This window comes from Microtus pennsylvanicus, chromosome 6 (genome assembly GCF_037038515.1).
Source record: "Microtus pennsylvanicus isolate mMicPen1 chromosome 6, mMicPen1.hap1, whole genome shotgun sequence".
NCBI classification, from domain to species: domain Eukaryota; kingdom Metazoa; phylum Chordata; class Mammalia; order Rodentia; family Cricetidae; genus Microtus; species Microtus pennsylvanicus.
In genome coordinates, this window is record NC_134584.1 from 97,770,247 (window position 1) to 97,783,147 (window position 12,901).

General features: G+C 53.8%; 1 protein-coding gene across 4 annotated transcripts in view; it reads left to right on the forward strand.

Moving 5' to 3' along the window:
• The window catches only part of Ndrg4 (NDRG family member 4), a 34,652-nt gene that overhangs the window by 9,275 nt on the left and 12,476 nt on the right, over positions 1 to 12,901 (forward strand). For all 4 annotated transcript variants that reach the window (XM_075977012.1, XM_075977013.1, XM_075977009.1 and 1 more), the window contains exons 2-3: positions 6,977 to 7,071; positions 9,889 to 9,933. In XM_075977012.1, the coding sequence (XP_075833127.1) occupies positions 7,000 to 7,071; positions 9,889 to 9,933 (117 nt within the window). In that variant the 5' untranslated portion in view covers positions 6,977 to 6,999. The remainder of the gene's footprint in view (positions 1 to 6,976; positions 7,072 to 9,888; positions 9,934 to 12,901) is intronic.

The following is a 12,901-nucleotide window of genomic DNA, read 5'->3' on the forward strand; positions in this document are numbered from 1 at the left end:
CAGCAGCAATGAGAGAACCAAAGGTGGGGATTGGAAGGCAAGGAAGCTGAAGCCATTTACTTCCCCCGTTTTTTGTTTGTTTTGTGTTTTTGGAGTCCTGTGAGGGAGCTGGGCTGTTTGTTTGCTTGTTTTGGAGACAGGGTCTCACTATGTAGCTCCGTCTGTCCTGGAGCTCATTATGTAGACCTGGCTGGTCTCAAACTTACAGAGATCCTCCTGCCCCTGCTTCTGGGTGCTGGGATTAAAGGCAGGCACCCCGCCCAGCTGAGAGAGCTGCTTTGAGTTCCAAACAACAGTCCTCTGTGATTTCAAAGACAAAGCCTTGAGTGGTGGGAACTTACGGTGGGCTGGAAGACACCTTACAAGTGAGGACCAGAGTTCCCCAGAATCCACGGAAATGCTGCCGTCTGTAATCCAAAAGAGGCAAAAAGATTGGCAGAGTAAGCTGCATGGCTGAGATGGAACTCCAGGTTTAGGGGGACTCTACCTTGATGTATGAGGTGGAGTACCACCCAGGAAAACACCTGATGTCACCTTCTTGGTCCTACGCACACACACACACACACACACACACACACACACACACACACACACGTCCCTCATCCTGTAGGCGACAAGTCTTTTTGTAACGGCTCTAGAAATGATGAAATAAAACCTTGTGGATCCCCTGGCATTCACAGGCCCTACGTTTGATCTTCAACACTGACAAAGAAAAGAATAATATAAGCCAGATTTCTCACCATTTGATAAGAGAAGCTGGATAAAGTCTGTGGTGTCCCATTGTACTTAAAGGAGTTAGAAGCCTAGTTCCAGGCTCCTTGTATGGTCACAGTAGGATAGATGCAGAGCAGATGTTAGTACCGTGCTTCCCTGGCTCTGTGGCTGACAGGACCTGGAGCACGGGTGCCCCCGCTCCCACTTCCTGCTTTCTAAACAGCATCCTCTACAACAGCAACCTGGACCCTGGGCAGGAGGGTGCCATGGGGCATGCAGAGAACATGCAAGACACACGTGCGATGCCAAATGTGGCTGGCCAATAAATGATGGGTTCATGTCGAAAGGACAAAGTGTCAGCTGAAAGGGATGCGAGGTGGCCCACTTTGAAGAACAAAAGAGGCACAGCAGAATTCGGGCTGTAGAAATCTCCGCGCGTCTGTTGTGGTGTGCTCATGGGCTGGGTAGCTGCACAGGGCAGAAAGGGTGCCTCTCTCCCTCTGAGTCCCCACCAGCAACTGGACAGGATGATGGAAATAGAAAGTTACCATTTGACGAACACCACAGTAAGAACTGTGGACAGGAGTCATCAAGGGCTGCTAAAATTAGCCTGGGGAAGCCTGACAAGAAATGGGGCCTTGGCAGAGTACCTTCCTACGCGGTAACCAGTTACAAAGAAAGATCGTTCCAGCGGCAGAGAAGCCCAGCAGGTGCCACCTCCCAGCGACGGTCAAGGTCGCCAGCCCCAGCGGCAGCACAGGGCAGCCGCTAGTCCAGTGTGCCAGGCAGCTCTGAGCCCACACATGGTTTCTCCTCTGACCTTGCCCCAAATGCCTAATGTTGAGTCTAATCAAGAGCAAGCGCAGACCGAAGTCCTTGTTCAAGTTCACTGACCAGACTTTCACAGTAACAAAACACCGAGGGCTGGGGACTGTGCCAGCTGCAGAGAGGGGCGCCTTGACAGCCGAATGCTGCTAGGCCCTGAACCCCACAGCCCCAGCATCACCTGCACACTGACAACATTGTATCTGTGCTTTCTTTCCTATCTCTTCCAGCTCTATTTGTGCCTCCATAGCACGAGACGATTGTGGGAAACAGGGCCAAAGGTGTGTGGAGGAGTGGATGGTCTGGAGTTGGCATGTGTTACAGTTCATCTGTAAGATAAAGCACAGGAAACACTGATTTATTACAAGTGGGTTTTGTCCTTAATGATGTGTACAATGTGTCGCTTCTGGTCCAGTGGTGTCTTAGAGGAGATGAAATCTGGTATAGGAATAGAAATCCGTTTGATCGCCTCCCAGCCAGCACCCTTGACAGGTGAACTGTTATTCCACCTGGAGCCCTGTGAGGATTTCGTTTTGAATTTGCCGACACAGGCACGTATTTCTTACATAAATGGGATATTTTTTTTAATCCTTACCATGTGGCACGTCCTTGTCCAAAGCTGTGTGTCTTTTTTTGGTTGCATGACACCCCTGAGCATAGGTGCTCTCTGTGTGTTGGCCTTCTCGTCACGTGAATTGCTTGAGCATTTTTACCGCTCTGGCAGAGTCTGGGGTCCATATATACTTCTCTCAGCGTGCCTGCAGTATTTCCTCTAGGGTTTGCACCCTGACACAGAATCCCCTCACCCTTATCACCTTCCAGGCTGTTGCCCATGAAGAACATAATAATGGTTGGGGTACGGGGGTTGACAGTTGTTGGAGCCCAGTGAGAAAACAGGAGAGCTGGTCTCTTTCAGGTCTAGAACAAACCAAGGGGCAGCAGCTAGAGGGGACATTGGAAAGCTGGCCAGGAAAGAAATGTCCTATGTCCTCAGGTCCAGCCTCTGTCTCCCCTGCTGTGTAAGGACACTCCCTGGACCCTCCCTGGGTCCATAGCATCTTCCCTGGGTGCCCTCTCCTTCCATGCTGTCTTCTCATTGGTGAGGTGGAAACTCTGAAGAAGAGACCCTACCCTCTGTGGTCAGGGTAGGGAAAAGGGGGCAGCATTCAGGGAGGATGGCTCCAAACCCCTAATATTGGGGTTCTTAGGGCTCAGGGTCAGGTGTGGCTGGAGCAGTGGGGGACCCTAGGCCAGCCACATCTGGAAGGGTGTTGAGGTGTGCAGGTTTGGAGGCTGTTCTTGTGACAGCCTTCAGGTGTTTGTTCATTTGATTATTCTTGTGACCATAGATCCTGTGACTGGCAGTGATACAGCCCAGCTGGGCAGTAGGGACTGGTTTGGATCTTGGCTGGTCAGGTTCCCTCACAGGTGGGAAAACAGAAGCCCTGTTCAGTCCTCTCTTCTGCCTTGGTGTCACCTGGTGCTCCTGAGTTTGTCGTCTTGACACAGTTCTCTCCTATGGCCTGGATTCTGGGGATTGAACTCAGGGCATCAGACTTGGCGGGTGATGCCTTTACCTGCTGAGCCATCTTGCTGGCCCTAATTGCTGTGTTTTTAACCCTCCTTAATCTGAGGGTTCTATTGACTCAGTCCCATCATGGAGCCACATTTAAAGATGCTCCCAAATGGAACACAGTCTTGACTTTGCCCTGAAACAGAGTCAGGAGGAAAACACGTGTCTGGATGGGCAGGGAGGACACCCATGCTGAGCTCTGCATTAGGTTTTTTTTGTGTGTGTGTTGGCCTCATTTTTAGGTATAGAACTTTAACACACCTAAGCTCATCAGATCTCAGGGTCTAAGCAGGGTAGGGCCTGGTTAGTACTGGGGCGGGAAACAAAAGTCTCCATGACAGAGTGTTCCATTATTCTGTGTGGTGCTTGAGACAGCAAGTAGAGATGACCTCAGCCTGGGCCCTGCACCAGAGAGCCACAGCCCTGCCCAGCATGGCCTTTATACAGCTGTTGTCTCTGCAGTTCCCCCACCCCCGAGTTTTCCAGGGTAGGCACAGGAGGCCCGTGACTCCTCCCCTGCGGTCTCCTTGTGAGCTGCCCACACAAAGCTGGGCAGTGAGTGATGGCAGACATGGCTCTGCACTGTGGGGACCATGGCCGTGGCCTAACCACTGTAAGTGCTGGGATTGGTGTAACCCAAGGCCCCAGATCCACCAGCCTCTAGAGAATGAGCGGTCTAGAGGAAAAAGAACAGAGGGGAAAGATTTGGTGGCATCTTCAGGCCCCACCTGTGTCACTCAGATCTCAACCAGGCCACACCGGGAAGACAGGCAGTATCTCCCCCCACCACCCAGCCGCTGTGGAGAGAAAAAAATATGTGGTTTTCTGAGGAAGACTGTCCTTTGCTGCCCTTGGGGGGAATATCACTCTAGCGTCTACCCGGAAGCCCCCCAGAGCAGGCCAGGCTGCCTAGGCGTTTCCTAGGGCGGAGGCAGGCTAAGTTCTCTCGTTGTCTCTCCCTACCTCTTCCCGGCTACTCCCTCATGGCAGACCATCTGTCCCTGCACTGCCCACCCTCCACCCTTTTAATAGCCCTGTCCCTGGAGAGAAGGGCCTCCAGGTGGCTTCACAGCAGGTGGGGGAGGGCAGGACATCCCTATGACGCCTTGAATTGAATTGAGGTGGGTGTTGGGGAGGCAGGTGGCTAGGAATGTCCTGATGAAGGAGGTTCTCAAGGCGGGGGGGGGGGGCTTTCCGAGCTCCCACTCGGGGATGGATGAGTGTGCACAGAGCCGAAAGGAAGGGAAGACAGGGCAGAGGGAGCCAAGGGGACGCCATTCTAAAAATACAACCCATCTGCGTCTTCGTTAGCTAGTTTCCTGGGAAACCTCTGGGAACAGAAAGCTCAGCAGGGTGGCAGAGTGTGATCGTGCGGGGGGGGGGGGGGGGGGGGGGGGACGACGACCCAGGGCAGATCCTCCTCCTGCCTCCTGTGCTGAGGGTTAGGACGAAGGCTCAGAGCTGCCCTCTGGTCAGACATGGGTTCCATCCAGGCCTGGGACCTTTGAGTCCTGGGTCAGTCACTGGCCTTCTGTAGGAGGAGCAAACAGGACAGGGTTCAGGAAGGGCAGCTTCTGCCTTCCTGCTGAGGACCCACTGCAGGAGAAGGCTAGAGAGAGTTCATCCCTCCACCTTCCAGGTGACATGACATTAGAGTGTGAACACGGACTAGGCACCCAGACAGGGTCTCAGTCTCCTTGCCTCGCTTCCAGTCAGGGTGAAGTGTGTGTTAGCCCAAGTTAACAATTTACAAACAGTGGAGGCCTAATAAGGGGGAGAAATTGGACTGGATGGTGATAGCGCTGAGGAGGCAGAGACTGACCGATCTCTGTGAGTTCAAGGCCAGCCTGGTCCACAAAGCAAGTTCCAGGACTGTTACACAGAGAAACCCTGTCTTGGGAAACAAAACAAAACTCTAAGCTAGCCTGGTTTACATAGTAGACTTGTAATGTTACAGGTCAGCCAAGGCTACATAGTGAGACTCTGTCTCAGAGATTAATTTAAATATTTAAATTTAAATATAATTTAGATATTTTTAAAAATATCTCCTTCCATACTTTAGATTAGACATCATTTTTTTCTTTTTCTTCTAGTCATATATTACATCTCTATTGCAGTTTCCCCTCCCCTTCCCTCCAGTCTCTTCCTCCTACCTCTCCTCTCCACCAGATCCACCCCTCTGCCTCCCATCAGAAGAGAGCAGGCCTCACAGGGACATCAGCCAAACGTGGCATAGCAAACTACAATAAGACCAGGCAACCTGGCAGAAAGAGAAGGGTTCCACAAGTTGGCAGAAGAGTCAGAGAGACCGCCCCCTCTTTCACTGTTAGGAACCCCACAAGAACACAAAGCTACTCAGCCATAACATATATGCAGAGGGCCTAGGTCAGACCCCTGCAGGCTCCCTGATCTCTGCAAGTCCCCATGAGTTCCGGTCAGTTAATTCTGTGGGCTATGTTCCCGAGGTGGACACCCTATCTTCAATCCCAATCTACCCCTCCAGGAGCAATGCCTGAACTAGTTGCTTATTATGAATATTTTATCAAAGTTTTACTGTCTATCTTGGCACCCCCATCCCCACCTCCACCCCCACTCCGCAGTAGCTCACTCTCCACCATGCTCTGTCATGGGATAATGCTTTAGAACACTGTAAAGATTTGGCAGCGGACCGGGCAGGACAGAAACCTCCCTCCCCGGGGACTGTGTGACATGATGCACAGCCTTCCTGGGTCTTCTGGTGGGGCCATTTGAATCTCTCCTGCATGGTAGGATTCTGAATGCTTCTGTGGCTGCTTTGTAAAAATCCCTGCCTTTGTCATGCATGTGTGGCGACATGCATGCAGAGATCAGAGGACACCGTGGGACTCGGTGCCGTCCTTTCACTGTGCAGGTTCTGGGAATTGAACCCAGTCGTCAAATCCGTTGCCGGATACCATTAGCTGCTGGGCCACCTCACTAGCCCTGTTAGCCGCATTTCCCCATGATCTGAAATAATCTTAGTCAGATTACCAAAGCAACGTGTGACCCCAGTGGCCCAATGATGGGCTTCTGGCTCCTTCCAGCTTTTCTGTTGATGGTGACACTGGTGAGCCCAGGTACATTCTGGCCTCTGTCACTATACCAAGGTGAGAGATGGCACTGCCTCTCCTGCGAGCCCCTCGTCCTGGGTTCCCTGCGTGTCTGATGTTTTTGCTGCACCCCTACACTGACACACACAAGGCAAATGTGTACGTGCTCTTTAAGTGTGACCCTTTCTTCCTCCAAAGCTCCAAAGTTTCTGTATCGGGGCTGGAGAGAAATGGCTCGGGGGTTAAAAGCACTGACCCAGTGGTCCTGAGTTCAATTCCCAGCATCCACATGATGGCTCGCAACCATCTATAATGGAAATCTAGTGCCCTCTTCTGGCCTGCAGGCATACATGCAGGCAGAGCACTGTATACAGAATAAATAAATCTTGGGGGGGGGGAGTTTCTGTGTCTATCGAGTCACCCAGAAATCGGGGTATGGGACCTTCTGGTGGATGTAGGCTGAGATCTTCAGCCCTGACGCAAGCTCTGTTCAAGTCCCAGGAAAGAGAGCTCCCTTCCTCTCCAGCTTCAGTCTACCAAAGCCCCTGCAAGGCACTTCTGATGCATTCTTACCTCCCCACAGAACCCCTCTGCCTCACCGTAAATGCCGGGTTTTGTTTGAAATTTACAGGGATCCTCTTGTGTTGCTTAGTTTTGCAGAACACGTTTTTATTTGAAAAGAGAAAATACAATATAATATTCCTTGTCATCGCCTAGGGGGCAGTAGCCCTGGCCTGTGTTAGCCTCACTGGGCAGCTTCAGAACAAGGCCCAACCTCATGCTCCCTTCTTTCTAGGGCTTCTGCTCCACGACGTGACCATGGCCGGGCTGCAGGAGCTGCGATTCCCTGAGGAGAAGCCCCTACTCCGGGGCCAGGATGTGACAGAGCTGGTGAGTCGCCCCTTCCAGGTCCTGGGGGCCGTGCGCCACCTTGTGGTGAAGAGGGAAAATGCGTGTTTTCCTGCAATCTTGTCTGTGGTACTAGAGAGAACTGCCCTGTGAACTCAGAGCTACCCAGAATTGACTGGTTCTTGTTTCTTTTTTCTTTTCTTTTCTTTTTTTTTTTTTTTTTTTGGTTTTTAGAGACAGGGTTTCTCTGTGGTTTTGGAGCCTATCCTGGAACTAGCTCTTGTAGACCAGGCTGGTCTTGAACTCACAGAGATCGGTGCACCACCACCGCCCGGCCTGGTTCTTGTTTCTTGAGGAAGTTGCGGGCGGGATCAGCCCAAGTGTGCATCCAGCGTTGCTGGGTATGCATCCTCTTAGCCTTGTTTGCAGCTGGGAAAGGCAGGAGCCCGGTGCTTTCCACCTTCAGCTCCGTGTTTTATTTCCACCCACCTTCCAGCCTCCCGCCAGAAGGAGCAGCAAGGATTGGGATCAGGTGGCTTAGTGGGGGCTCTGGGGAGCCCAACCACATGAAGCCACAGCCCTGCCCCTCAATGGGGCGTCGTTGGTCATTCAACGCATAACCTCGAGCCAAGCACCTACGCCTGGGTTATTCAAGGGTAGCCTGTAGGACCGGCAGTGAGCTGCGCATTTGACAAACTCCTCATCCCAGGTTCCAGAGATTGCTCCCCCGCCCCTGCACCTCCTTCCTTCCCAGCCTCCTTGAACCTTGAGGGTATCTGCCATATTTCCAGCCACTTCGCATCAGTCGGAGGACTTACAGGCAGCCCTCCTATTTTATTCTGGCTCTGCTCAAGCGTTCCCAGGAAGCCTTTGCTGGCCACTAGGCTGTTCCTGGCACCCCCACACACACCCTGTTGTCACTCACAGTGTGTCCCCAACCCTGAAGCACGGGTCTGTCTTGTGCCCAGGTCTCTCCAGCCTCCTGCAGCACCTTGCTGTCCCTTTCTCCTGACTCACGGTCCTCCCCTCCTGTTCCTGGCAGCCTTCCTCCTCCTTCTGCTGAACCCAGTCTCTCATTTCACGCCAGCGGCCATCAGGGCGGTAGTCTACCACTCTGGTGTTTGAGATCTGTGTTTCAGACTCGTGCAGAGGCTCCAGTCCTTGAGTCAGGAAGAGGCTCTTGCTGGGTACCCGGTCACCTCTACTTTTTCCAAAGGGGCATTTTTAAAAAATGCCCAGTGTAGCCTCCTCGTGACTCCCAGCAGAATCCTGGCGGTGTCAGCTAGCTGCGCCTTTGTCTTCAGAAGCTGCCCTTCCTCAGGCTGTGATGCTGGCAAGGTCTCTTAGCATCCTGAGTGCAGTGCCTGCCTGACCTCTTCACTCTCCGAACGGCTGTAGTTTGCTGGGTACAGACTTAGGTACAGGGATCTAGAGAGGGGTGAGTACGGCAGGCCCTCACATCCACAGTGTTCACACCCAGGACCTCAGTTAGTCAGAAGCAGCCAGAGAAAATCGTCTGTACACACTTTTCTTGTCCTTGCTCCCTTACCAGCGGAGTATAGCATCTACTTCCACGACATATGCATATCTTCTAGAAGGTGTGTTATCGGCAGCCTAGAGCTGATTTAAATTGTATGAGAGGAGAATCGTGGGTGCTGGGCAGATACAATGCCATCTTAGAGAAGTGAAGTTTGGTACCTACCGAAGGTTCTGGAACCAATGCAGAGGCAGGGGATGACTGTATTCTTTGTGCCTTTCCACCTCTATAAGCCACTTTAGACCGGCTTTCCATGAAGTCTGCAGGGTCTGAGGAGTCCCAGGTTCCAGGGGACACTGGCCGCCCCTTCTCTGGACCTCCCAGGTCTCCGCGCCCCTCATGGACTTTCCATTCATCCAGACCCTCTCCTGCCCTTTTTTCTGACCTCAGACACCTCCTGTGATTCCCAGGGTTTCATGCCGGCTCATTTTCCTGCTGTGTCTTGGTTTGTGGGCCCATCCCTCCCACGCGCCTATCTCCTGGGCCCCTAGCTTCCCGAGAGCATACAGCACACCCTACCATTATCTGCCTCATCCTTTCTGTCAGATTTTGTGTTTTTAACAGAACTGCCTCCTTCTCCCCCGAGGTAATTACCTTCCCACACTTGCTTTGCAATCCTCTCACTGAGGTGCTTTGGTGACAGGCTCCATCAGTGACCAGCCCCGCCCCCTTCTGCCAGCAGCCCCCTTCCTAAGGAGTTCCAGAAGTGGCCACCCGCCTCCCTTGACGGCTGTTGTTCCCCTAGGCCTTGGAAGAGTCAGTAGGTCTCCCTACATAGCCGAGGCTGGCCGTGGGTTCCCAGCCTCCTGGGTGTTGAATGGTTGGCCCGTGCTACTTTACTCAGCTTTGGGTGTCTTCTGTCATGGCATCTGGAGTCCAGAGGCAGGACAGGCGCTATTGGAAGATGCCACTGCCAGTCTCACATAGACCCAGGAAGGTTGAGAGAGTTGAATGGGCACTGCTGCCAGCCTTGACAATACCTAGTGTGCACAGGCCAGGACACTGAACAGGCCTCAGCTTCCCTCCCTGCCATGGAGGTGACAGTCAAGGTGCCTCTTTGCTCCTCCACGGTCCTCTACCCTTGTGTGCAATGATCCAAAGCCAGCACTCAGAGATCCCAGTGCATCCTACTTGTAGAGCAGCCCTTAGTCTCCCCGATACCCTACAAGATAGAGATCCTTGCACTGTCCAAACCCCGACACCCTAGGTAAGCCCGTGAGCCCCTTCTGTCAGCATGAATATGGCTGGGGTCAGAAGACCAGTCTGCTCCGGGCAGAGACTGGGAGCTGGTCTAACTTGTCCTTCTTGTTTGCTTTCCTTAGGATAACCCTGACACCTTCCTCTCAGTTGTGGACACAGACTGGAAGGTAGGTTAAAGTTCGCCTCTCAAAATGTGGGGCCCCGTATCTGTGTGGACCGCATTCCCGCTGGGCTGGGTCGTAGAGGAGAGTCATAGCCTGTCTGCATGTCCTGGTCTCTGGTGGGGAGGGAGGACAGGTCATCTCATGGTCTAATGACTGCCCCCACTGCTCACAGCGCCTCCTCCACTGGCTTCCTGTTACGGTTGCTCCCCCTACCCAGCGGCGGGCAGAGCGGGAGTGGGGTGGACCCTCTGTGAACAGCACAGCTGGGAAAGAAGCAGAGGCCTCAGGCCATGAGTGTGCAGAAGGGAGCGAGAGATGCTGTCGCCTGAATCAGCATTTTCCACCCCGTGGAAGCTAGGTTGACTGTGAACTAACTCTGGTTTCCATAGCAGCCGTTGCCTGGACAACCGTGTCCTCTTTAGTTTGATGCCAAAGGTACCATGAAAATGGAACTTGCTCTTTGTTTGATTCCTTCGCATGATTTTGTTCAACTGTTTCTCCCCTCTGAAATCCCCAGGAACCGTGTGGTTCCAGGTCCCAGACCATATCTAACAGCGGCATAGGACAGAGAGGGACATAGGCTTCCAGGGCTCTCAGACGTCACTGGCCATCTGAATATAACAAACCAGTTCAGAGCCCCCTCCTCCCCGCTGGATGGAAGTCACCCCAGGCCACTTTCTTTTCTCCTCCTGACCTTTATTTGGGTCAATCTCCTTGGAACAGTTTCACAGTCTGGATACGGGAGGTGGGGCTCCCCGATGGCTCCTCCCCGTGAAGCAGTACAAGAGGTGGGGCTCCCCGATGGCTCCTCCCCCTGACGCAGCTAGCGAGCAAGAATGAGGATCTGGGCCTGTGTTGGTCCCTTGGTCACGTGCCTCTTCAAGGAGGGAGGCGGTAGGCAGACCTTGCTCACGCCCACATCCCCTGAAGTCACAGGCCTCAGCTGAAAGTACAGCACTCTGATTGGCAGCTGGGGCCAATCAGAGTCCCCGAGAAGGATTGGGAGTGGAGCAGCCTCTTCAGAAGGGACAGCCAGAAATCAGCAGAACAGGCCCTGTCATGGAAGTCTCTGTCTGTGACAAATGAGGGTGGGGTGTATGAGTGGACAAGCCTCGAGCAGCTTGTGCACGGTGGGATCCTGGTTCTCAGCACCTTTGCTCCGTGAAGGGCAGCGTGCTCCCAGGGAGCGCTTCACAGAGGCAGGTTTTGCTTGGTTTTCTTTTTCTTAAAGAAAAACACCCACAAAGATGGCTGTTTTCTGGGCCACAGCTGGGGAACCACCGTCATGCCCAGCACCACAGTGGCAGGCAGTGTCACTGTCTCTGGCTCTACAGGGTCAGCTGCAGGAGAAAGAAGCAAGACAGAGAAACCAGAAAGCATAAGAGATCCCAGTCCTGGTCCATTCATGTCCACCCCACCCCTGCTGCTCCCAGCCTGCCCCAGTCTAGGTTCCCCCTCCCCTGCCCCACGCTGCCCCAGCAGGCTCATTCACTCATTCACAGTGAAGCGGCTCAGAGTGCTTAGAAGGGAATGGGCCAAGTGTTTGGACATCTCCCCCCACCTCCCCCACTCCCCGTGACCGTGACGAGGCACCCCCAACTACAGCACGCAGTCGCAGTAGAGCGCCTGACATGACTTCTGGTGCTGTGGCTTCTAGCTGTGTGAGGCGGAGCAGCTAATCACGTGTCTGAAAAGTGGGTACTGAGTGAGAGAGTGGAAAGCACTTAGGGTCTGGCATGGGGGACATTCTAATGTAAGTGACTGCTCCCCTCGATGGTCGTACCGGGGGCCTAGAATGCTGAGATGCTGAGAAGCCCTGCTGCCCCTTACCTGAGCGAGAAAACAATCAGACTCCTGGGCCTCAGGCACCCCGTCCTGTCTCTCAGGCTTCTGTGTTTCCTCAGAAGCAGAGAATTAAATACCTTGCCCCAGGACCCCGCAGACAGCTGGTTGAGCAGACCTGACTTTGGGTCTGTGGGTTTTCTAGCCAGCAAGCTGAGCAGAGACAGGAAGCTCTGGAAGAGGCCGGTGTTCAGGGAGCATCTCCGTTGGGAGCAGGGAGAGGGGAAACCCCTCCATAGGTAGTCAGGGAGTGGGCGTGGGTCGGTCAAGGACTGCAGGGAGTGGGAGTAGCAGGGTCCCATGGGTAGATTTGGGAGGAGCAGACCGGAACAGGAGGGCTGGGGCACTGTTCCATGTCTCTGTTTGGGGGTGGCCTGGTCAGAAGTGGCGCAGGCAAAGCTGTTGGTACCCAAGACAGAGGCTGTTACTAGGAATAGTGCACGTAGCTGCTGCAAAGGAGGTCACCAGGCGGGGAGCTGGCCACCTTTCCCCAGGACCCACCGGGATGCAGGGCCGTCAGCGCAGATAGGGACCGGAGGTGCTTTCCTCTACCAAGGAGACAGAATAGGGGCACCGGCACCCGCCCCCACCATGTTCCCTGTTACTTTGGTCCTCTCAGCCCCGGGGCGCCCTCCTCTGTCACTTCCCTGGCCTACTTCCTCTCTTTTACTCCCCTCGTCTTCCTGCTCCTCTGTGCGCTGTGTGCCTTCAGTCACCTTTTCACCCTCGCTGTCCTGATGGATAAAGCGTGCAGCCTGGGGAAGCTTGTGTGTCCTCTCCAGAGCCCCAGGAGCTGGATTCATACAGACTGGCTTCAGAAGACAGGACTTGGCTTGAGTGTTTGTTTGGAACCCAAGCATGTCAGCCTGTCCCCCGCCCCCCTTGCCTTATCCTCTTGCAGGAGTGTGGGGTCGAGGAGGGCTAGGCCTTCCCTATTGCTCCTCTGCTTCTGCCCAGCACCCCCAGACCCCTAAACTCCACATTTGCAGGGCTGTGGGTCAGCCCTGGGCATCTGTGTTGGCAGGGTTGGAGATGCCTAAGGGGGGAGACCCCGAAGCAATGGATAAACTCAGGTGCTCCCCAAACCAGTGACGTCCTCCCCAACCAGTAACTGCCCTCAAGGTTATAC